The sequence below is a fragment of the Salvelinus alpinus genome, chromosome 17 (genome assembly GCF_045679555.1).
Source record: "Salvelinus alpinus chromosome 17, SLU_Salpinus.1, whole genome shotgun sequence".
NCBI lineage: Eukaryota > Metazoa > Chordata > Actinopteri > Salmoniformes > Salmonidae > Salvelinus > Salvelinus alpinus.
The window spans coordinates 22126957-22153178 of record NC_092102.1 but is presented as its reverse complement, the minus strand read 5'-3'; the positions used below and the strand labels follow the sequence as shown (position 1 = coordinate 22153178).

Below are 26222 nucleotides of genomic sequence, written 5' to 3'. Positions count from 1 at the left end.
TAGTAGTGGAAGATGGGTCCAGGGTGAGGGATCCTAAGAGGATCCCTGTGACTAGGCTGAGGCCAGTAGAGAGTGCTAGGAATAACATGTGCTTCAGTAAGGTTGGCTTCTTAGCATTAATAGCCATTGTTATCAATTGTACTGCAGAAATAGATTGTAAAACACAGAAAATAGATGTCATGGTGGCAGCTGCAGAGAAGTACTTGGGTGTATGATATGTTACTGCAGAGGAGTTATATGGTGTGTTGAATGATAGTGTCCAAAGTAGTGGAAGAGTGGTGAGGTTTTAATGGGTGTAGGGTTAGCTGGTAGGGCCATTTTTCTTCCCTTTTCCCATCCCCCTTTGTGTCACAAAGTGCAATGAATTCACACTCCATAACAGGGCAAGATAAGAAAAATACCATAGACTAATAGAGGCCGTGACTGGTCTCACAATCCAATACAGTAGATGGCAGTGTATGCACTTTTCAGTTGGTTGTGATCCACCAATACAAATCAGAGAGGAAGAGGCGAAGTGAGAGCCATAAGAGGTCCAAAATCTGTCTTTTCCTATAGGTGGCGTTTTTTGTTTTTTTGCTCATCAAGCAAGGAGTTTTTGTATGGAGGTCAATAAGAGAGCAAATTTGGTTAACACAAACTGTAATGGCTTATTTGCTACGGGGACTTATAAAATCAAATAGAATTTTCGTAATGCTTAGGTAGTCACGAGCGCACTGATATACGTACGACACGTGACACCCCGGCAACTTTGAGAAAAAGCACTTTATATCGGAGGTAAGCCTGTTCACGTGCGTATCTGCCCTCTCATTGGCTAGAATGGTCCCCCCTGATCTTGCCTCCCATTTTTAAGACGTTTATTTTAATTGTTAGAGCGGCCAGTTGAGTATTTGGTCAATATAATTGATCGTCTATGGTTTCATAGTCCCAGAGCCACATCGGCCCGAAGTTTACCTCCACATTATTTGCTATCGTGCACCCCCTACTGGTGTTGACTGGGATCACACGCACTGTCACTAGTAGCAGAAAGCCAAGCAGCTGCCAACGCCCGGCGAAGTAAATACCAGATTCAGTGAGGAAGAGGTAGGAAAATCACCGAATTACATTTTATCCTCATCAATAATTGACATGTACAGCAATACCAAAGCGATTATTTAAGGTGATTTAGCAATAGGGTTGTCATTCATTGTTAGGAAAAATAAAATTAATAGGAAATTGAGAATGAGCTCGCTAGCCAGCCAGCCAGTTAGCTGCTAACACCGACCCAGCTAGCTAACTAACGTTAGCTGTGTCAGTTTAAATTAGCTACAACCAAGTAGCTAGTTATATTTGTATTGAGTCTGTACAACGAAGTCCATAATGTAGCTAGATGGTTATTGCTAGCTACAACATTTCCATTTAGACCTGGTTTGCTAGCTAGCAAACCCATTTCAGACGCCAGCTAGTTAGCTAGTAGGATAACAACAGCTGGTGGTGGTGGATACTCCCTGCCACTCATCTGAAGTCTTGTAGCTAACTTTCACTTGTCTTTTTCAGACAAAAGTAGAGCACAAATATGCAAACGATTAAATGTGTTGTGGTTGGAGATGGAGCAGTGGGAAAAACCTGCCTTTTGATTTCATACACAACCAACAAATTCCCCTCTGAATATGTACCAACAGTAAGTACATCTAATTTATACATTGGATTTCTCTCGGATTAATTGATCTAGTGATTGTTTCACACTGACTCTAACAGAAGAGACTTGGGTCTTCTCAATAACTACCATTCTGAATAATCATGGAACAGGACAGATGCCTCATTCTCTTTTCATTTCTCATCACAGGTGTTTGATAACTATGCAGTAACTGTCATGATTGGCGGTGAGCCTTACACCCTAGGATTATTTGATACTGCAGGTAAGAGGCGATCCTTTTCATGGACATGGTCTTCAGTGCTTCCACTGTGCTTCTACACTGGCATTGCTTGCTGTTTGGGGTTTTAGGCTGGGTTTCTGTACAGCACTTTGATATATCAGCTGATGTAACAAGGGCTATATAAATAAATTTGATTTAGTTCCCAATTTTTTTAAAGAATATGTTGGTTGATTGCTATTCACATTTAATCAATGCTTTATACCCGTCTCCACAGGTCAGGAGGATTATGACAGGTTACGACCTTTGAGCTATCCCCAGACGGATGTTTTTCTAGTTTGTTTCTCTAGTGTTTCACCCTCTTCATTTGAGAATGTTAAAGAAAAGGTGAGTACAATGCCAAACCCATGAAGCATACAATGCACATTTTTGAATAAAGGAATATTGAGTTAAAATAAATTATTTCTAGTAGGTTAAATGTAATGTCAAATTGGCAACAAAATTAAGTGATGGGAAAGATACTAGTTATAGTGTCGTTGACTAGCTGACTGACTGACCATTCTGAGTGTTTGAAAACAATGTTTCCTCTCTCTTGCAGTGGGTACCTGAAATCACTCACCACTGTCCCAAGACACCATTCCTGCTCGTTGGAACTCAGATTGATCTGAGAGATGACCCTTCCACTGTAGAGAAGCTGGCCAAGAACAAACAGAAGCCCATCAGCCCTGAGATGGCTGAGAAGCTCGCCCGCGACCTGAAGGCAGTCAAATATGTCGAGTGCTCTGCCCTGACACAGGTGAGATGTTCTAAAACATAAACAAAACAGGTAATACCTATCACTTGCACGATAACCTATTGTGTTAGATGTACACGTTGCTGTATGTCGTCTTTGTGCTAAGCTTGACGTTTCACTCTCTGTTAGTGGTGGCCTAGAACTGCATGGAAACCCATCCATACAATGCTCTTTAATCTTGTCTGTCTGCTAACTAACCTCTCTCTAATGCTAGTCATATTTTCCTTTTTCTCCCCTCTCTAGCGAGGTCTGAAGAATGTATTTGATGAAGCTATCCTAGCAGCTCTAGAACCTCCTGAAACCCAGCGAAAGAGAAAGTGCTGTCTGTTCTGATGACAAGCTCTCTTAAAATCTTGCTTTGCCTCTGATCGTCTGCTGCTTCTTTAATGTCAAGAAATTACTGTCTGTCAAGTAACTAACCAAGTTGCTCTTTTAAAACGTGTGCCCATTAACTTCTTTCATTTCAATATCTGATTTTGTTTTGACTTACCCTAATAATCACAATAGACTATACTGCCTTGGCCTTCATGGCAAGGATGCCAACACTTTCATTTTAGTACTTAATGTGCAAGTTTACATTAGGCTGTAGCTGAGTTTGTGTGTTCCTTTTAAAATATATTACCTCAGTATTTATATGCTTCGGTTCCATTCAACCCTTCCAGGAAACATTTCTGTGCTGTCTTAACAAGTATTATGAGCTTCAACTAACTTCATGTTTTTCAATGTATTTCTTTTCTACTACTATATCAAAGACCGTAACTAAACATTATTGAAAGTTTAAGTTTTCCATTGGAGGTTAAGATCTTTGCAATCTTGAATGACTAAAACCTGTTATGATATATGAATAAAGGATAGTTTAAATTACAACTCTCCCAGTTCAGTCAAATTTATTTTACATTCAAACAATTACAATAGTTGTGTTTACACACTGCAAGGTTGAAATATGTATTTGGTACATTCATGTTTTTGTGTTTGCAGAAAGGACTAAAGAATGTGTTTGATGAGGCAATACTGGCTGCCCTGGAGCCTCCGGAACCCAAGAAGAGGCGCAAATGTGTGCTGCTCTGAGCATTTCCTCTCCTATTGTTTAGAGCATTTCAACAACATTACTTGGACAAAAGCAAACCATTATTGCACAAGAGTACTTCAATCCTATTGGTAACTGATACAAATACTTTAAAAATGTTTGCAAAGTAGTGTGTGGACTTAATTGAACTAGATTGATCTTTACTAGAACTTGTGATAATTATCCTCTCTTATAAAATAATAAACTTCTTTCCTAGAGCCATCTCAGTATTTTTAAGTTAAACAGATTGGTGGCTTCAGTCTTGTCCGAAGAGTTCAAGGGTCACAGGCGCAAAGCTGATGATGGCGATCAATGACAACAGAACAAAACCCTTTCATGTTGAATAGTGTCAGGGCAGCATTGCCAGACTGATTTATAAAGAATTCACGTTTTTAGGTGTATATAATGCCTTCGTGAACACCTGATGTAAACAAATCCCCCTTCAACTGGGAAAGTGATGATGGCTTCGGTAAGTTGGTATTGAACAATATATACAGTATGTCAGGGCTGTATATTTTTTATTTGATCAAATCCTTGTCTGTCACATACTTTGTACTGCATTCCAGGCACTTAAGTCTTAACGCCAATTGTTGCAGTGTTAATTTAAGACTTTTGCTTTAGGAAACAGATTGTTCCTCCTTTGACTGGAACTACATCTTACAGTATATTTATTTGTTTTATATATAAAAAAGACATCTCACATTGTCAACATTAAGAGTGTAAGTGCATCAACCTAATAAAGCTTAGAATTCTCAAGTGTGCATTCTTTTCAGATTCATTCTCAGAGTAGGAGTGCAGATATGGCCCACGATGCAACCATGGGGTCTCAGTATATTGATGTGTCTGTATTGCAGTTGATTAAAATCCCCCTACAGTAGTTGAAGATACAATAAGGACAGTACACTTTAAAATTTATTTATTACTGAAGAGACAAAGCATTAGAAATAATTTCCACATGATAGCAGTACATAACCAAATTGGCGTACTTTATATTAATGTATTACTGGTTCAAACACTTCATAATCTTCATGCATTTGGAAAGTAATCAGACCCCTTGACTTTTTCCACATGTTACAGCCTTATTCTAAAATGGATTAAATCGTTTCCCCCCTCAAACTACACACAATACCCCCAAATCACAAATGAAAAACAGGTTTTTAGAAAATGTATTACAAATAAAAAAGGAAATATCACATTTACATAACTATTCAGACACTTTACTCAGTACTTTGTTGAAACACCTTTGGCAGCGATTACAGTCTTCTTAGGTATGACGCTACAAGCTTGGCACATCTGTATTTGGGGAGTTATTCCCATTCTTCTCTACAGATCCTCTCAAGCTGTCAGGTTGGATGGAGAGCGTCGCTGCACAGCTATTTTCAGGTCTCCAGAGACGTTCATCGGGTTCAAGTCCAGGCTCTGGCTGGGCCATTCAAGGACATTTCACAAAGCCACTCCTGCGTTGTCTTGGTTGTCTTCGCTCCCCAGTCTGAGCGCTCTGGAGCAGGTTTTCATCAAGGATCTCTCTGTACTATTGCATTTAAGAATATAGGCCACTGTGTTGAGGCCCTTCAATGCTGCAGAAATGTTTTGGTACCCTTACCCAGATCTGTGCCCCAACACGATCCTGTCTCGGCGCTCTACAGACAATTCCTTCAACCTCACGTCTTGGTTTTTGCTCTGACATGCACGGTCAACTGTGGGACCTTATATAGACAGGTGTATGCCTTTCCAAATCATGTCCAATCAATTGAATTTACCACAGGTGGACTCCAATCAAGTTGTAGAAACATCTCAAGGATGATCACTGGAAACAGGATGCACCTGAGCTCAATTTTGAGCGTCATAGCAAAATGTCTGAATACTTATTTACATAAGGTATGTTTTTTTTATTTTTTATAATCTAAATTTGGAAACATTTCTATATCTGAATACTTTCCGAATGCACTGTATATCCTTATGCAGTGCACCATGTAATCTGTGTATTCTCTAAATATACAGTAGCAGTCAAGTTTTATTTTTTATTTTCTACATTGTAGATTAATAGTGAAGACATCAACACTATGAAATAAAATATGAAATCATGTAGTAACCAAAAAAATGTTAAACAAATCTAAATATATTTTAGATTCTTCAAAAGTAGCCACCCTTTGCTTCGACAGCTTTGCACTCTTGGCATTCTCACAACCAGCTTCACCTGGAATGCTTTTCCAACAGTGTTGGTGTTCCCACATATGTTGAGCACTTGTTGGCTGCTTTTCCTTCACTCAGATCCAACTCATCCCAAACCATCTCAATTGGGAGGAGGTCAGGTCATCTGATGCAGCATTCCATCACTCTCCTTCTTGGTCAAATAGCTCTTACACAGCCTGGAGGTGTGTTGAGTCATTGTCCTGTTGAAAAACAAATTATAGTTCCACTAAGCGCAAACCAGGTGGGATGGCGTATCACTGCAGAATGCTGTGGTAGCCATGCTGGTTAAGTGTGCCTTGAATTCTAAATAAATCAGTGTCACCAGCAAAGCACCTCCTCCATGCTTCACTGTGGGAACCACACATGCAGAGATCACCCGTTCACCTACTCTGAGTCTCACAATGACACAGTGGTTGACTGTAGTTACTCTTTGCTTATTTGAGCTGTTCTTGCCATAATATGGACTTGGGCTTTTACCACATACATATACACACACATAACCCCTACCTTGTCACAGCACAACTGATTGTTTCAAACGCATTAAGGAAAGAAATTCCAGAAATTAACTTAAGGCACACCTGTTAATTGAAATGCATTCCAGGTTACTACCTCATGAAGCTGGTTGAGAGAATTCCAAGAGTGTGCAAAGCTGTCTTCAAGGCAAAGGGTGGTTACTTTGAAGAATCTCAAATATAAAATACATTTAGATTTAGTTAACACTTTTTTGGTTGTTACATGATTCCATATGTGCTACTTCATAGTTTGTCTTCACTATTATTAAACAATGTACAAAATAATAAAAACACTGGAATGAGTAGGTGTGTCCAAACTTTTTACTGGTACTGTACATGTTAACAATTACATTCTTATACATGTTAAGAAAAGTAGGTGAATTCAACCAAAAGATTGCAAACGTTTAGTGTGGCATTTGTCAAAGTGGGTCAGACGTTTATATACATACTAAATTACATTCAAGTTAGCACTTTCCTTTCTCTCCTTGGTCTGTCTGTCTTTGTTTATGGCTTCAATGTATTCCAGGCATATACAGTGCATATTTGTATTGGTCTGTATAATTCAGAGACGGACACAAATGATATATTCTACAGCCAAAATAGTCTATATCCACAGAGAAACAACATATTGCCTAAGACAGAAAAGCTGGAACAAGGTATACACAAAAGTATTCTAAGGGAGATTTCAGATGCTAAAGTAAAGCTTTCAAGTAGGCACAACATTCACATGTGACCTCTTGAAATTGGGAACACCCCGAAAGCTATCTGTCCACTGATAGGCAGATCTCAACACTACTGTTGGTGACCCTTATTCCATACCAGCCGGCCCAGAACTGAGTGTCCTTTCCTCCATGAATAAATCGGATGTATCGCACACCTGGTCCATAATTCTTGAACACATGAGTCATCTGAAACATTGAAGAGATCATAACTTGCAACGCAATCACCGACAATGTATATCCCACATAAAAACATCTTAGAAGAACACAAAACAAGAAATCACATTGTTCATGCATACTCAACTTACAGACCCATGTATATTGATGATTATCTTATACTTTAATGTTTACATACTGTTTTACCCAGTTCATATGTATATACTAGTCAAGGCTTTCCTACTTAACTATTGCTGTACATATACTATCCATATACTTTTGACTGGTACCATACATGCATACATAACAGTTGAAGTCGGAAGTTTACATACACTTAGGTTGGAGTCATTAAAACATTTTTTTTTAACCACTCCACAAATTTCTTGTTAACAAACTATAGTTTTGGCAAGTTGGTTAGGACAGCTACTTTGTGCATGACACAAGTAATTTTCCAACAACTGTTTACAGACAGATTATTTCACTGTATCACAATTCCAGTGGGTCAGAAGTTCACATATACTAAGTTGACTGTGCCTTTACACAAGCTTGGAAAATTCCAGAAAATGTCATGGCTTTAGAAACTTCTGATAGGCTAATTGACATCATGAGTCAATTGGAGGTGTACCTGTGGATGTATTTCAAGGCCAACCTTCAAACTCAGTGCCTCTTTGCTTGACATCATGGGAAAATCAAATCAGCCAAGACCATAGAAAAATTATTTCAGACCTCCACAATTCTGGTTCATCCTTAGGAGCAATTTCCAAACGCCTGAAGGTACCACGTTCATCTGTACAAACAATAGTACGCAAGTATAAACATGATGGGACCAGGCAGCCGTCATACCGCTCAGGAAGGAGACGATTTCTGTCTCCTAGAGATGAACGTACTTTGGTGCGAAAAGTGCAAATCAATCCCAGAACAACTGCTAATGACTTTGTGAAGATGCTGGAGGAAACAGGTACAAAAGTATCTATATCCACAGAAAAACGAGTCCTATGTCGACATAACCTGAAAGGTCGCTCAGCAAGGATGAAGCCACTGCTCCAAAACCGCCATAGAAAACCCAGACTACGGTTTGCAACTGCACATGGGGACAAAGATAGTACTTTTTGGAGAAATGTCCTCTGGTCTGATGAAACAAAAATAGAACTGTTTGGCCATAATGACCATCGCTATGTTTGGAGGAAAAAGGGGGAGGCTTGCAAGCCAAAGAACACCATCCCAACCGTGAAGCACGGGGGTGGCAGCATCATGTTGTGGGGGTGCATTGCTGCAGGACGGACTGGTGCACTTCACAAAATAAATGGCATCATGAGGAAGGAAAAACATGTGGATATATTGAAGCAACATCTCAAGACATCAGTCAGGAAGTTAAAGCTTGGTCGCAAATGGGTCTTCCAAATGGACAATGACCCCAAGTATACTTCCAAAGTTGTCGTAAAATGGCTAAAGGACAACAAAGTCAAGGTATTGGAGTGGCCATCACAAAGCCCTGACCTCATCCAATAGAACATTTGTGGGCAGAACTGAAAAAGCGTGTGTGAGCAAGGAGGCCTACAAACCTGACTCAGTTACACTAGCTCTGCCAGGAGGAATGGGCCAAAATTGACCCAACTTATTGTGGGAAGCTTGTGTATGTACATACATACACCCAACATTATTCGTCCTAATAGTTCTATATTTCTTAATTCCATTCTTTTACTTTTTAGATTGTTGTGTATTGTTAGATATTACTGCACTGTTGGAGCTAGGAACACAAGCATTTCGCTACATCCGCAATAACATCTGCTAAATATGTGTATGTGACCAATAAAATTTTATTTTACTTATAGTCTGACGGTTTTACCTGATTCCATTTCTGATCATTCCACTGTTGAAAGATGACAGTATCTGGACTAAACTTCCTAATTGGCTTCTTCTTTTGATTTAGCAACTCAACACAGATCTCATATTCAGAGCCACAGTCCCAGCGTGGAGCATACCTGATATGGACACACAAACATACAAGTTGTACATTACTATTCCTCTGACAAGCAGAGTAGCAGACAGTGAACAACAATATTGTAATATTCTTCTCACCAGTCAGATATTACTATGGCAGGTTGAAAGTCATCCATTAAAGAAGGCCTGTAACCCTCTTCCTCCAAGTCAATCAGCTGAGACTTCATGCAGGTCCTGAGATGAACCAAAGACAACAGGACACACAGCCAACCCATTTACCATGAATGATAGTAAGTAACTAGGGCTAGGAATGCATATAGAATCGTAATACATATTGTATTACGATTCGATACTGATTTTATTGCGATTTAATGTTCCAAACAAATTGTTCACTATTATGTCTGCTACAAAGACTCAAGAGAGCATGAGAAAATGAATTTTGATCAGTCATGGAAATAAAAGTGCTGAAAACAAGTTGGCTCACTTTTTTAAAAGATGGAGAACACGCAATAGGATGAAGAATAGTGGATTTCTGGTACAGGTACAGCCAACTAGCGTTAGCTAACACTACTGTTAGCTAACACTACTGTACCTAACCAAAAAAAATAGTTTAAAAATCGATACTTGGGAGTCAAGGTATCGATATAATAAGTATTATCGCTTAGAAGTCAATAATCATCGCTTTCAAACCGGTTTTCGAAACATGCCCCCTTGGTGCGTGGAGCACGCTAGATAGCTAAGTAAACCAGGTGGCAGTCTGTCTTCCCTCTATCTTCCATAAACAAGCGATGTAACATGGAGATTTGGCTGTGTGGGAACACTAACTCGATACCTGTAAAAAAGGTGTGTAGTAATTTAACTTATTTTTTTGTAAATTATTTCTTACTGATATGAAAGATAAGGAACCTGTTTCCAAAAACGTACCGCAAGCAGGGCCAGCGTTATGGGCAAGCCCTAGGAGGCCTGGTCCACCCTACCATACCTCCTTGCCCATCCAAATAAAATATTGATTATTTATTTGACCGAAACATGCGCTGACAGAAAGATGCATCAATCTCAGATGAAGCATCTGAGTGACAGATTTTGGTGAGAGGTAGCCTTCTCGCTTCACCTCTTCCTCTCTGCTGAAACCATCAAGAGAAACAGCGCCCCTCTGTCTCTATTTGTAGACCATGTATCTGATGCTCTGGACAAAAGGAGTATGGCATGTCATACCTTGTCTGGCCAGACAGCATCGCATACATGGGCTACATATAGTAAGACATAGCGGCGCTGTTTCAGCAGAGAGGAAGAGGCGAAGACAGAGGACTCACTATAGCCGTAATCTGTCCTGAATAAAGCCAATGTGTTTCTATCGGCATAATATGCAGACCTAAGCTTGTCGCCTGCATTCCTGCCTTTGGGACAATGAATTGCATTGTTAGCGTAGACATGAGCATCTCGTCAATATATACAGATCTCTGGTTTCAACCACTTGCGAATGGAAAGGAAAGTTGGCGGGTGCACAGTTCACTGTCCGGATGCTGGCTTCCCCTAAATGATATAATTACTCTTATCTAAATAAAATACAAAAATACTTCACCAAAGAGCTTGACTTCGCCACAGAGGATCGTTAGCTTTTAGCTTTAAAAAAAATAAATAGTCGTGGAGTGTTTCAAATCACAAGTGCATAGGCCTATGCATATTTGGGATGCCAGCAATTTGGACAGAGCGCACGGCAATAGGTCTAGCTGATTATTGAGTTGCGGATGTCAGTGAAAAGCATCTAAAATGTGAAGATAATCTTGAGTATAATTTAAAATGTTGAGACAAGAAGAAGGGGAGGGGTGAGTGGCGAAGAAAGACGTCACTCTCCAGAAAGTGCTCCACTCGGCTCTCCAGAAAGTGCTCCACTGTCTCCCGCCAATTCTCACACATTCATTGTGTGAATTGTTTGCCCTTTAATTGTTTATTTTTATAAAATTCCCCATTGCATACTGTACAGTGCATTCAGAAAGTATTCAGACCTTCACTTTTTCCACAATGTTACATTACAGCCTTAATCAATTTTAGAATAAGTATATTTTTTCCTCAATCTACACAATACCCCATAATGACGAAGTGAAAACAGGTTTGTAGAAATTGCTATGAGACTCAAAATTGAGCTCAGGTGCATCCTGTTTCCATTGATCATCCTTGAGATGTTTCTTCAACTTGATTGGAGTCCACCTGTGGTAAATTCAATTGATTGGATGTGACTTGGAAAGGCACCTGTCTATATAAGGTCCCACAGATGACAGTACATGTCAGAGCAAAAACCAAGCCATGAGGTTGAAGGAACTGTCCGTAGAGCTCAGAGACAGGATTGTGTCGAGGCACAGATCTGAGGAAGGGTACCAAAAAATGTCTGCAGCATTGAAGGTCCCCAAGAACACAGTGGCCTCCATCATTCTTAAATGGAAGAAGTTTGGAACCACCAAGACTCTTCCTAGAGCTGGCCACACGACCATACTGAGGAATCGGGAGAGAAGGGCCTTGGTCAGGGAGGTGACCAAGAACTCGATGGTCACTGACAGAGCTCCAGAGTTCCTCTGTGGAGATGGGAGAACCTTCCAGAAGGACAACCATCTCTGCAGCACTCCACCAATCAGGCTTTTATAGTAGAGTGGCCAGACGGAAGTCACTCAGTGAAAGGCAAATAACAGCCCGCTTGGAGTTTCCAAAAGGCACCTAAAGGACTCTCGGACCATGAGAAACAAGATTCTCTCGTCTGATGAAACCAAGATTAAACTCTTTGGCCTGAATGCCAAGCGTCACGTCTGGAGAAAAACTGGCACCATCCCTACGGTGAAGCATGGTGGTGGCAGCATCAGGCTCTGGGGATGTTTTTTAGCGGCAGGGACTGGGAGACTCGTCAGGATCAAGGGAAAGACGAATGGAGCAAAGTACAGAGAGATCCTTGATGAAAACCTGCTCCAGAGCTCTCAGGACCTCAGACTGGGGCGAAGGCTCACCTTCCAACAGGACAACAACCCTAAGCACACAACCAAGACAACGCAGGAGTGGCTTCGGGACAAGTCTCTGAATATCCTTGATTGGCCCAACCAGAGCTCGGACTTGAACCCAAATCGAACATCTCTGGAGAGACCTGAAAATAGCTGTGCAGGGATGCTCCCCATCCAACCTGACAGAGTTTGAGAGGATCTGCAAGGAAGAATGGAAGAAACTCCCCAAATACAGGTGTGCCAAGCTTGTAGAGTCATACCCAAGAAGACTCAAGGCTGTAATCGCTGCCAAAGGTGCTTCGAGAAAGTACTGAGTAAAGTGTCTGAATACTTATGTAAATGTGATGCGTTTTTTTATTTTAATAAATTTGCAAAAAAATCTAAAAACCTGTTTTTGCTTTTTCATTATGGGGTATTGTGTATAGATTGCCTACACATAATATCCCATAATGTTACTGTGGAATTCTTTATTTCACAAATTAATACAAAGCTGAAATGTCCTGAGTAAATAAATATTAAACCCCTTTGTTATGGCAAGCCTAAATATGTTCAGGAGTAAAAATCTGATTAAACAGTTGCATGGACTTATTCTGTATGCAATAATAGTGTTTAACATGATTTTTGAATGACTCGCTCATCACTATACCACACACATACAAATATTTGTAAGGTCCTTCAGTTGAGCTGTGAATTTCAAACACAGATTCAACCACAAAGACCAGGGTATTCCAATGCCTCGCAAATAAGGGCACCTATTGGTAGATTGTATTGGTAAATATAAGCAGACATTGAATATCCCTTTGAGCATGGTGAAGTTATTAATTACACTTTGGATGGTGTATCAATACACCCAGTCACTACAAAGATAAAGGCGTCCTTCATAACTCAGTTGCTGGAGAGGAACTCAGGGATTTCACCGTGAAGTCAATGGTGAATTTAAAACAGTTAGAGTGTAATGGCTGTAATAGGAGAAAACTGAAGATGGATCAACAACATTGTAGTTACTCAACAATACTAGAAATGGAATGGAGCTAAGCACAGGCAAAATCCTAGAGGCAAACCTGGTTCACTGCTTTCCTCCAGACACTGGGAGATTAATTCACATTTCAGCAGGAAAATAACCTAAAATACAAGGCCGAATCAACACTGGAGTTGCTTACCAAGAAGACAGCGAATCTTACGGAGTGGCCGAGTTACAGTTTTGACTTAAATCTGCTTGAAAATCTATGGCAAGACATGAAAATGGTTGTCTAGCAATGATCAACAAACAATTTGACAGACCTTGAATAATTTTTGGCCAATTTGGCCAAATATTTTACAATCCAGGTGTGCAAATCTCTTACCCAGAAAGACTTACAGCTGTAATCACAGCCAAAGGTGATTCTAACATGTATTGACTCAGGAGTGTGAAAACTTATGTAAATTAGATTTCTGTATTTCATCTTCAATACATTTGCAAAAATGTCTTAAAACAAGTTTTCACTTTGTCATTAAAGGGTATTGTTTGTAGCTGGGTGAGACAAATAAAATCTATTTAATCCATATTGAATTCAGGCTGTAACAACAAAATGTGCAATAAGTCAAGAGTAAGAATACTTTCTGAAGGCACTGTAAGGTCCTGGGACGTTGATGAGTAACAATGTGGTAGTGAAACAAAGTGGGGCCAAGTAAAGGTCTTCTCACTGTAATTGTGATATGGTAAAGTAATATACTCACGCGTAAGAAGTCACAAAGTATTTTATGGCCGTGTTATTAAGGTCCCCTGGCTCTATGTTCCATTGATCCCCTCCATTCTTCATAATCTGCCAGCCATTGAATTTATCTGGAGAAAAGAGGGATTTGAATTGTTGGTTCTGGAGTTAACGACAGGATCCCCACCCCAACGTAGAGAATTTAGAAATTTCTCTGGTCTCGACTCTTACCCTCTGCTCCGGGGTTTTTGATAAGATTACGTCTCTTCTTACACAAGAAGTAAAATAAACGCCAGTCTTCCGGTAGTTTAGTGGCATCACATGTCTGGTATCCCTCTCTTCGGCACCTCTCTCTCCAAAGAGAATCACTGTCTACTACTTCTTTCCACTCATGACACACCAGTCGACAGACACACACCACCTGGTGTGGATGTACATTCAGCAGTATCTCCTCCAGGACTTCCAGAGGGAGCATAGGTAGCTTGCCTGTGAACTGAAGAAGAGAATGGATGTTTTTGTTGACATGGGAGACTTTAGACAAATTATGTACAAACAGGTTTGGTGTCAATTCCAATTTAATTGGAAATTCCAATTCAATTCTTGAATTCAATTTAAAATGTCAACAATCTTTAAAGTTATGGAACTGGAATTAAATTGGAATTAGACCATTTTTAAAACATTAAACCTCAGGAATTGACTTTAAATTCAGTATTAAAAATGTCCCAGTTAAGGGAATTAATGCACATAGTATCAAACATTGACTGCAGGATTTTCAGTCATTTCAACTTGTATATCTATATTTCCAGGATAGCTAAGCTGTCTGAACAGTGACATAATCAGCCTGAAAGCCGGAGGGAATTGATTGAATTATTTGAATCGTTAGGGATAATATTGAATTGGGAATTGAATTATTGGAACTTACAAGGAGAGAATTTAATTTGTGCAATTAACCCCAACCCTGCAGGAGTAGGCCTAGATAGGTACACTTGCCCTATTAAGCCCACTTCCATTTTTGGATTCAAATAAAAGGCAAAAAATAATTACATTTTCTGCTATTTAAAGTGAAACTCAAATCAAAAACGAATTCAAGTACCCAAAATGTTTTGCATGTCAGCAGTCTAGTTTTCAAGATATTGGACTTTCAAGAAGCAAAGCGTCACTTGCCACATCATTATGAATCATAAGTGTACCTATCTAGGCCTACTAGAGATCGACCGATTAATTAGGGCCGATTTCAAGTCTTCATAACAATCGGTAAATCGGCATTTTGACGCCAATTACATTGCACTCCACGAGGAGACTGCGTGGCAGGCTGACCACCTGTTATACGAGTGCAGCAAGGAGCCAAGGTAAGTTGCTAGCTTGCATTAAACTTATCTTATAAAAAAAAAAATATATTGTTAACTACACATGGTTGATGATATTAATAGTTTATCTAGCTTGTTCTGCGTTGCATATAATCATTGCAGTGCCTGTTAATTTATCATCGAATCACAGCCTACTTCGCAAACGGGTGATGATTTAACAAGCACATTCGCGGGAAAAAAAGCACTGTCGTTGCACCAATGTGTACCCAACCATAAACATCAATGCCTTTCTTAAAATCAATACACAAGTTTTTTTTTAATTAACCTGCATATTTAGTTAATATTGCCTGCTAACATGAATTTATTTTAACTAGGGAAATTGTGTCACTTCTCTTGCGTTCTGTGCAAGCAAAGTCAGGGTATATATGCAGCAGTTTGGGCCGCCTGGCTCGTTGCGAACTGTGTGAAGACCATTTCTTCCTAACAAAGACTAATTAATTTGCCAGAATTTTACATAATTATGACATAACATTGAAGGTTGTGCAATGTAACAGCAATATTTAGACTTAAGGTTGCTGCCCGTTCGATAAAATATGGAACAGTTCCGTATTTCACTGAAAGAATAAACGTTTTGTTTTCGAAATTATAGTTTCCGGATTTGACCATATTAATGACCTAAGGCTCGTATTTCTGTGTGTTTATTATATTATAATTAAGTCTATGATTTGATATTGTAGTCTGAGCGGTGGTAGGCAGCAGCAGGCTTGTTAGCATTCATTCAAACAGCACTTGCCTGCATTTGCCAGCAGCTCTTCGCTGTGCTTCAAGCATTGCGCTGTTTATGACTTCAAGCCTATGAACTACAGAGATTAGGCTGGCAATACTAAAGTGCCTATAAGAACATCCAATAGTCAAAGTTATATGAAATACAAATGGTATAGAGAGAAATAGTCCTATAATAACTACAACCTAAAACTTCTTAACTGGGAATATTGAAGACTCATGTTAAAAACAACCACCAGCTTTCATATGTTCTCATGTTCTGCGCAAGGAACTTAAACGTTAGCTTTTTGACACGGCACATATTGCACTTTTACTTTCTTCTCCAACACTGTTTTTGCATTATTTAAACCAAATTGAACATGTTTCATTATTTATTTGAGACTAAATTGATGTATTATATTAAGTTAAAATAAAGTGTTCATTCAGTATTGTTGTAATTGTCATCATTACAAATATATATATATTTTTATTTAATTTAAATAAATGTATTTAAAAACCGGCATCGGCTTTTTTGGTCCTCCAATAAATCGTTTATCGGCGTTGAAAAATCGTAATCGGTCGACCTCTAATTATGATGATGCAAAATGCATCATACATTTTCTTTTATTTGTTTGAGTGGATTTTTCCTTTAATGGTTTCAACCAGTTCATATCTCCATTCCAGTTTTTATTCTAAGCCAATTAGATGTTTTATTATTAGTTTATGTTACTGTAGGCTATCGGTTGCAGTGTGCGCACGTGTGGCGCGCATGGAACAGTGGTTATTATTGAAAAAACTGCTTATAAAACACAAATTCTGTTTATGATATAGAAATAATTACAGCACACGTAGGTTAAAAATGGGACAGATGGGTATTTAACTTAAAAAATGGCTCACTCGGGTTTTCTAGTGTTCAGTAGCACAAAGACATCCTATATACAGAAAGGAAATAAATGAATATGGATCAATACAAATGTGGCATGATATTGTAGTATGTAGTGTATATTTATACCACAGACCATTGGTTTCTAAATACTTTTGAGTAAACGTTGCTATTCTGTCTTTTTCACCATAAATCATTTCTGTAACATTAAGCCCATTATGCTTTGGAACACATGGCGATAGTGTGTTGATATCCCTAATATTAAAAAAACCTGAGCATAATTATGATTTTTCTTCAGATTTAAGTGGATTTAAAATAAAATACTCAAACTACAGTTATGCATCTGTCCAACGGTTCCTTTACCAAGATTAAAAACCTCTGTACTCTCTCCAAGATATTTGGAGTGAACATGTAGACATTCATGCAAAGATAGAAGAATAGGATCAGGGTTGAAGGATATCAGAAATAGAAGACCTTACAAGTAGTAAACAAAAATGGAAACAAATGTGGGACAAGAAGATGACTATTGGACGACTACTCATGCACACCCGGGGCATTGTCATATTGTTGTCCCTCATTCATACAGGCATAGGCGGAAATCCCAGGGGGGACGGGGGGGACACGACCCCCCCATCTTGGGAAAAATATGATTTGTCCCCCCCAATATATCACTGTAAACATAACTATGTAATTTCAATAATATCAATAATACGCAATGAAAGCACTTGTGCTGATTATAGACACTTAATAGCGCGTTTTTAAGTTTCAAAAGATTGCGACCCCCTCGCCCTTTGCCTCACAATGGTTTGATCCACTGCCAGTTCTTTAGCTGGCAAGGTAATAGAGGGTTCGTATCTACTGTCCGAAAGGGACATGTACGTAACTGACGTGAGGTTAATCCAGTCAATCCATAGCAGGTCCATAGCAATGTTATTTATTTATTTTTATGTTGGCAGGGTTCACACACTAGCTGAATTTGCAGAGCTAGCGCGCAAACTAAAGCAAACATTAACTATCAAGCTAGCTAGTACCTATTCCATTTATGTGGCGTCGTCAAAGATGGAATCTTTGCTATCGTCAGTTTATTCCAAGATCAGCATGCAGCTGGAGTGCTTCAAAGTCCCTGCGATAAGGTTAGCGATAAGTCCAAACTGAACAGAACAGAACTACACTCTCTTCTACCATTGTCTTAAATATATATAATGGTCTCGTTGCAAAAGATAAATTGTCGCTAGTGAACTTTTTTTTATTTTATTTCACCTTTATTTAACCAGGTAGCAAAGATTATAGCAAACACACAGAAACGGAATTGGTGCTCGCTAGCTTTACAAATTCAGCTATTGTTGGAAGCCAGACAATATGAAACAAACTATTAAAATTACAAAAGGTTGCAGCATGTGTTGTGTAAATGTGTGTGCAGCTAGGCCAGCCAGCCAGGTAGAAAAATGGCAGAAAAAAGTAAGAAGACGGACATCAGAGTATTTGTCAGTACACCAAAACGCATAGTAAGAACTCTAGTAGCCTAATCTCAAAGACTAGTTGATAAAATGTTCATAAGAAAGAAGTGAAATGCTAATGGAAATGTTTCACAATGATGTCATTAGGCAGAGCAGGCAACAGATGGCACAGACAGCAGAGCTGGGGACAGATATGCAGGGACAGATTGGCAGAGACAGGGAGTCTCAGGTAAGTTTGTTGAGTCTTTGTTTGGCAACATTATGAAAGGTTCTCAATTTTTTTGACTTGTAAAATAGGGACATAATTGGAAAATGCCACGGATACCCCCACTCTCAACTTAAACTGGTGACTAAACTAAGATTTGTTTACGGCAATGGTATTGCTGTTGTGATTAATTGTGTAGTTTTGGGTACCGGTAGTTAGGAGTACGGCAAACAACTTATTTATTTTCTAGGAGACAGACTGTGAGTCAGTTAGGGTGGTGAAAGGGAAAGAGCCAGGGAGAGAGACTTCAGAGGACAGTGTCACAGCCACGGCAGGACCAAGTGTCACCCTTGTTGCCAGCAGCACCAGTATAGGGGACAGTGGCACAGCATTGTCCAGTTACCTCAGTGATGGCACAAAACCATATCAGCCACACCCACAATTTATAGAACCGCAAACTCTTGCCAACAGAGTGTTGACGTTTCAAGAGAGATGGTTTCGCGATTTCCCCTGGCTACATTATAATCCATCAATAAAAGGAGTGTTGTGTTTTCAAGCCAGCCATCTTTTGGCCAAAGAGCAGATTAGCCTTCATTAGTGCAGGATTTAGGAACTGGAGAAAAGCCATTGAAAAATTCACAGCACATCAAAACTGCCAAACCCACCGCCACTTTGTAATTGTAACAGCACACCAGCTAAATCCAATCAGTGTCCAGTTATCCAGCGCGTGGGGTAAACAGCAGGATGACGCAAGGCATTGCTTGATGAAAATTGTTAGTTCGGTGCGACATGTAGTAAGACAGGGACAAGCCTTTAGAGGCCACACGGATGACAGTGGGAATTTATACCAGATTTTGAAACTTAGGGCAGAAGAGGATGATCCCATTTTACTGAAGTGGTTAACAGAGCGTACCACAATGTACACAGGCCCCAAAGCACAGAATGAAATTCTGAACATCATGGCCAATAGTCATTCGAGGCATTGCAGCTGAGATTAGGTCTCTTCCGATTGTACAATTTTCATTAATTGTTGATGGTACTCAAGATGTCTCTGGTGCTGAACAGGAGAATGTCTGTCTGCGTTATGTTGACCATGACCCTCACAAGGAGTTTATTGGGCTATACAGGGTGTCTGAGACAACAGGCGAGGGCATTGCGAAAGTGGCAACTGATGTGTTGTTGAGGAAACCCGCAAACATATGCTCGGTTCTTTTGTTCAGTAGTGTGTATAGCAATGGTTCTCAACCTTTTTGGGGTACTGGAACCCCTGCATATTTTGAGGCAAGGCAGGCAAGGTTTTGAGCGGTCCTCAGGGACCTCCCCTCTATATTATATGTAAATTTACTGGAAACCTTGTGGTACTGACTACATTCATTACACTTTTTTATTTCACGGACCCCTTGCAATTAGTCCATGGACCCCTGTTTGAGAACCCCTGGTGTAATTGATATTTGTTCTTTTGTTTAGTAGTTTTCAGTACACTTACAAATTATTTATTTCATGTTATTTTATTTAAAATTGCATACTTTGTGCGACATACTTGTCCATAGCTGCTGTTTGAAGAGTTGAGACACTGACTGAAGGATATTTTGTTTGATTTATTTGGGTTTTTCATTGAAGTAGTTATTTTGCTTTTAGAACTGTACTTATTTTAAGCTTTTTGTTCTTGCAAAGATATTGTAGTAGACTCAGGCCAGGTGCACATATTTAATGACTATATAAATGTATCAGAAAAAGTCAAATTAAAAGGTCAATTCAATACGGAGACCAACTTTGTGATGGTTCTCAATGGAGATTCTTTTAGATGTGATCACACCATGTTCATTGTATTTATGAAAACTACACCCATACAGTACCATTGTCACCTACTGACCTTTCTTGATATTGCTGGTTGTAAGTACGAATACCTGCATGCATACATACTGGACTGGTAAGGAGCACTGCTATAACTATTATTAGTAGTAGAATTATAATGATTTAAACATTTGAACAAGTTGGGAAAACCCTTCAGTTAACTACTGTACCTATCAATTATCCAGTTGTAGGAATTATGGTTCCTCAATATACATTTAACATATAACAACGTATGCTATGTGTTACAGCACTACTTTTGGTGTCCCCCTCAGGAATTGCTCTTGAGAAAATTTAATGTAATTGTCCCCTCCAAGGTTGATATCAGATTTTCGCCCCTGCATACAGGAGTTTCTCATTTTTGTTTCACCACATGTACCTTGGTAATATAGAGTGAGATTTGAACATGTTTCAGACAGGCTTTAGGAAGACAAGTTGAACTAATGAACAAGAATAATGGTACACAAAATGTGAACCAGCTTTCAGATAATTCATTAAAAGTTGTGTTATGGTCTTTGTGCAGATTTGATTAAAGTCTTCAAATCAAGCTTTATTTATACAGCACATTACAGACATGGAATGCAACACAATGTACTTCACTAAATATTTACTACAAGGAGAGAAAACAAAAGAACAATAAAAACTGAATGACTAAAAAGCAACCCAAGGACAAACAAAGCTAAAAAGCTGTGTTTTAAGATCTGTTTTAAATATGTCCACAGTTTCAGCCCCCCTCAGGTTCTCTGGGTGACTATTCCAGAGGCTGGGGGCATAATAACTAAAGGCTGCCTCTCCATGCCTTGATTGAAGTCTACGATTAGATTAATCAGGTGTGTAGTGGTTGGCAAGAACAAAAGCCTGGGCCCAAATTGATCTCTGCGGATACGATTGGACACCCCCTGTTATGAACGCTACTTCAATGATGAATAGTAATGATCAATTGATTTTTATAACCTTAGGGGAGATTATTATAATTTAAGCTTACATAAGAAATGTCAGTTTACACATTTTCAACATTTGGAAATTAATTTAAAATTGATTATTTAAGAGGTGGGCTTATTTGGAACCGCCATGTGCTTAGAAGGGTACATTTAGTACCCATTAAGCCCAGTCTGGACTTCTCATAAATTGTATCAAATATTTCTCACATTAGAAAATAGTGTAAGTAACTTCATAAAACTACACAAGAGATTAATCTTTCATTTTATTTCCACTTCTTTACAAAAAAATTGGGCTCTACACTGCATAAAGTGAAATCTAAGAAAGCCTAAATATCTTATATTGAGTGATAATTCACTTAAAATAGTTTTTTTTCTTACCAAGCTAAAACATCATTGGCAGATCATTTTGCTTATTTTAACCCCAAAAAATACACATTGTTGGTTTTTCCTTTATTTTGTCAGTTACTCATATCTTGTAATAAGATAATACAAGTAATTTAAGTATTTTTTAGATTAAAATAAGCTAAATTGTGCCAATGACGTTCGAGAATTTAACGTTAAAAATGTCTAAACAAATTATGGTGAGTTTAATTAGGTACACTTACCCTAGCTCTGGTTAAGATCCATGTAATATGGATATCTTACTAAGCTAGCCTAGATGTAAACACTAGCAACAAGTTGACAGGCGGAGGATATAAACTCAGCAAAAAAAGTAACGTCCTGTTTTCAGGACCCTATCTTTCAAAGATAATTCATAAAAATCCAAATAACTTCACAGATCTTCATTGTAAAGGGTTCAAACACGGTTTCTCATGCTTGTTCAATGAACCATAAACAATTAATGAACATGCACCTGTGGAACGGTCGTTAAGACACTAACAGCTTACAGACGGTAGGCAAATAAGGTCCCAGTTATGAAAACTTAGGACACTAAAGAGGCCTTTCTACCGACTCTGAAAAACACCAAAAGAAAGATGCCCAGAGTCCCTGCTCATCTGCGTGAACGTGCCTTAGGCATGCTGCAAGGAGACATGAGGACTGCAGATGTGGCCAGGGAAATAAATTGCAATGTCCAAACTGTGAGACGCCTAAGACAGCGCTACAGGGAGACAGGACAGACAGCTGATCGTCCTCGCAGTGGCAGACCACATGTAACGCCTGCACAGGATCGGTACTTATGAACATCACACCTGCGGGAACGAACAGGATGGCAACAACAACTGCCCGAGTTACACCAGGAAAGCACAATCCCTCCATCAGTGCTCAGACTGTTTGCAATAGGCTGAGAGAGGCTGGACTGAGGGCTTGTAGGCCTGTTGTAAGGCAGGTCCTCACCAGACATCACCGGCAACAACGTTGCCTATCGGCACAAACCCACCGTCGCTGGACCAGACAGGACTGGCAAAAAGTGCTCTTCACTGACGAGTCACAGTTTTGTCTCACCAGGGGTGATGGTCGGATTCGCGTTTATCGTCGAAGGAATGAGCATTACACCGAGGCCTATACTCTGGAGCGGGATCAATTTGGAGGTGGAGGGTCTGTTATGGTCTGGGGCGGTGTGTCACAGCATCATCAGACTGCCTGCAATGACAACAAGCTCAATCTCAACGTTGTGCGTTACAGGGAAGACATCCTCCTCCCTCATGTGGTACCCTTCCTGACATGACCCTCCAGCATGACAATGCCATCAGCCATACTGCTCGTTCTGTGCGTGATTTCCTGCAAGACAGGAATGTCAGTGTTCTGGATCTCAATCCCATTGAGCACGTCTGGGACCTGTTGGATCGGAGGGTGAGGGCTAGGGCCATTCCCCCCAGATATGTCCGGGAACTTGCAGTTGCCTTGGTGGAAGAGTGGGGTAACATCTCACAGCAAGAACTGGCAAATCTGGTGCAGTCCATGAGGAGGAGATGCACTGCAGTACTTAATGCAGCTGGTGGCCACACCAGATACTGACAGTTACTTTTGATTTTGACCCCCCCTTCATTCAGGGACACATAATTCAATTTCTGTTAGTCACATGTCTGTGGAACTTGTTCAGTTTATGTCTCAGTTGTTCAATCTTATGTTCATACAAATATTTACACATGTTAAGTTTGCTGAAAATAAACAGAGTTGACAGTGAGGGGACTTTTAGCTAACTCCAGTGGTTAGAATGTGACATTAGAACGTCTCTTCCTCAACATATGATTCTGTCTCGACAGTTTTGTTCTCAAATGTCCTAGCTAGGTAGATATTGCTTCGTGCCGCAATGAGCAATTGTTTATGGATGGCTTGTTGTGGAAGCTTCTGTAGCCTGGTGCCCTTGATCAACCAAACCTAAACTATTCGGTTTCACCAAAACAACATTTCCCTTCAGAGGCATATCCAATATCTCTCGGAACAATAGTTACGATTTTTTGGGGTTGAATGTTTCACTCGCTATCCAATAAGCATTTAAAACAGGTTTTTATCTCCCATTTTCTACAATGGCAGCCCACAGACAGAAAATGGGAGACCCTGGACAAAAATAGTTTGTTGAGCAGAGGCAGGCTTTGGTTGTATCCATCGATAACATTCAATAAAACAACGAATTACATACATTCTTGCACCAGGAGATCAATTATCAATTCTAAACATGTATTATTCTTCTCTATGCTGCATGATCTATTTTCCACTGGTTCGGAGCACCTCTCTGGAGGGCTTAGCAGGAGAAGAATGTAGCGATCTTGCTGAAAGATTCTTTGCAGCCAGCAGGTCAAACAAACTATTAAAATTAACAAGTCACTCTGAAAAATGTATCACGACTCAAGTCAGTAAAAAAAGTTCTAAAATAAATTGTTTGCGAACTGCAAATCACTACTAGAGTGGCCCACCTTTAGCTCCTATTGATGATAGAATAGTCAGATTCTAATATTCCTAATTTGCCACCTTGCGCACAAAACATCCATTGAATTATTCAAATAATTGTCGTGAGGACAATTTAAATATTAATCCAATGTCTACCATTTTGGGGGGATGACATGACGCTGCTGGCGCTACTCCTTGTGTGCATGGGAAGTTGGACTATGTACACCGCGTCTTCCTTTCCCCCAACGCAGTTAAGACAAAACCACGCCCCGTTATTCAGAGTAGCGTTCTACAATGCTTTGAGCGCTCTCCAAGTCCAGGAAGTAAATATCACGTAACGCGAAATTTCAGTCACTGATTAATAACACTTGCCCTTGCATTTCAAGATTGAACAATATAATAACAATGTCGTGGACAATCTAGCCATTAACGCTCAATGACAGATTAAATGGCTGTAGCATAGCGTATTCGACTGAATGATTAGCTAATAAATATTTGAGAAATTAATAAGCATGTGCTTTTACCTGATAATACACCACCAATGATAATATAACGTCAAATACCGAGCTAGTAACGTTAAGTAGCCTAGGTAAACGGAATTCAGCAGAGTTCTGAGACATTTTTACAACTCATTGAAACTCAAAATAAATACATGGGCAAATGTTACCAAACATGATAATAATAGTATGTCGCCACCCTAAGAATGGGATTAGTTGTCCACAGAGAAGAACCGCGGGCTATAAACCTCCCGCCTAGTCCTTTTTTTGGATTGGTGGATAGATCGTTATTTTAATTAATTTGTATATATTATATATATTTGTTGAGGGGTGTTGACGTCAACCGTCTGTATTCAATGGCGATAGATGCTATGCTAGCCTCGTGTCATGAATTAGAGACAACTCCAAAATAAAATAGTTTTCTCAAAGTTGCTGGTATGTCACGTGTCCTTATATCAATACACACATAACCTAAACCGTACGAAACTTCTATTTGATCCAAAAAAAACTCACGTAGCAAATATCCCTTACATTTTTGTTGACCAAATTTGACACTCGTTGACCTAGCGAAAGAAACGAAATAACGCTGCCGGGTGAGAAGACAGATTTTTGCCCCAGTGAGCCCTCTCGCTTCGCCTCTTCCTCTCTGACGGATGGGAAAATGGGTAGATTATGTTGAAAACGGTCGGACATCTTGGACAGTCTCTAGTTATTTTAAATCTCAGTGACGTAATGAAAGACGGACGCGTTGTCACAAAAAAAATACGGTCGGCTGCATATATTGTGAAATTATTTTGATGTATTATAAAAGTATAGGGTTTTATGTTGCTAGAACCGTACCGCAACGGATAATTTATTCACGTTTAAATGGAGTATTTGGCTGTCAGTGTCAGAGCCAATTCGCCTCTAAACAGAACATGTAACGTTAGTTAACTAAGGTTCTTTGAATATAGAAGGATTAACGTTAGGCTCCTTTAGTCCATTATTGTGCTAGGGTTTACTTACGTTTTCCAGGACCGAATTTGAGTCCGAATCATTGCGTGTTTTATATAATTGACCCCACTTTGTTATCCGCTTCATACCGAAAAAGTGGTGTACAACTAACGTTAACACAGGAGTTAGACGTCAAAAGAAATACGGAAGTGAAACGATAGCACGCAATTAGTACCACCTCCTTTTTAAACTACGAGGAACGAACAGGACTAAACGAAAAATAACACAACGTTGAGTTGCCTATGTAGCCGTTGGTTGTTGAGTCATTCTGGCGCAAAAGCCTCAAAGTTCCCAACAATATGCTGTCACCTGTTCTGGTGGTCCTAGTAAATGGGTGCGTTCCAGAGCAACGGCAACGTGATTGTAATCGATGCGCACTTTGGATTCTGCTCTCCCTAATCTGAAATATCATTGTTTAATCAATCAACATTATGCTATTACCTGTGCTGGGAGTACTTTTTTAACCTTTGGTCTTGGAGACACACTCATTTAATCAATACATTCTCCAAACAGAGATGGTCTAAAAGGGTACGAGATGGGACGAATACACCTGCATATTACGACATATGATCAGAGACGGAAGAGGAAGCGA

At 39.5% G+C, this 26222-nt stretch overlaps 2 protein-coding genes across 6 annotated transcripts; one reads left to right on the top strand and one right to left on the bottom strand.

Moving 5' to 3' along the window:
* Positions 1-518: 518 nt before the first annotated feature.
* Positions 519-4465, top strand: LOC139542507 (cell division control protein 42 homolog). 3 transcript variants are annotated; one of them, XM_071348007.1, is made up of 7 exons: positions 519-774; positions 923-1080; positions 1534-1657; positions 1823-1895; positions 2128-2237; positions 2449-2646; positions 2887-3510. In XM_071348007.1, exons 3-7 carry the CDS (start codon positions 1553-1555, stop codon positions 2974-2976), a joined length of 576 nt encoding a protein of 191 aa, XP_071204108.1. In that variant the 5' UTR covers positions 519-774; positions 923-1080; positions 1534-1552; the 3' UTR covers positions 2977-3510. The 3 variants fall into 3 exon arrangements, with proteins under 3 accessions (XP_071204108.1, XP_071204109.1, XP_071204106.1); XM_071348008.1 differs by lacking the exons at positions 519-774; positions 2887-3510 and adding an exon at positions 3622-4465 and having other exon boundaries at positions 853-1080; XM_071348005.1 differs by lacking the exon at positions 519-774 and having other exon boundaries at positions 872-1080.
* Positions 4466-4610: 145 nt separating this feature from the next.
* LOC139542504 (F-box only protein 6-like) lies at positions 4611-26216 on the bottom strand. 3 transcript variants are annotated; one of them, XM_071348003.1, is made up of 6 exons: positions 26072-26216; positions 14137-14398; positions 13931-14036; positions 9369-9464; positions 9136-9271; positions 4611-7322 (listed from the first exon to the last, which is right to left on the bottom strand). In XM_071348003.1, exons 1-6 carry the CDS (start codon positions 26117-26119, stop codon positions 7176-7178), a joined length of 795 nt encoding a protein of 264 aa, XP_071204104.1. In that variant the 5' UTR covers positions 26120-26216; the 3' UTR covers positions 4611-7175. The 3 variants fall into 3 exon arrangements, with proteins under 3 accessions (XP_071204104.1, XP_071204103.1, XP_071204102.1); XM_071348002.1 differs by lacking the exon at positions 26072-26216 and adding an exon at positions 25643-26061; XM_071348001.1 differs by lacking the exon at positions 26072-26216 and adding an exon at positions 25169-25372.
* Positions 26217-26222: the final 6 nt, after the last annotated feature.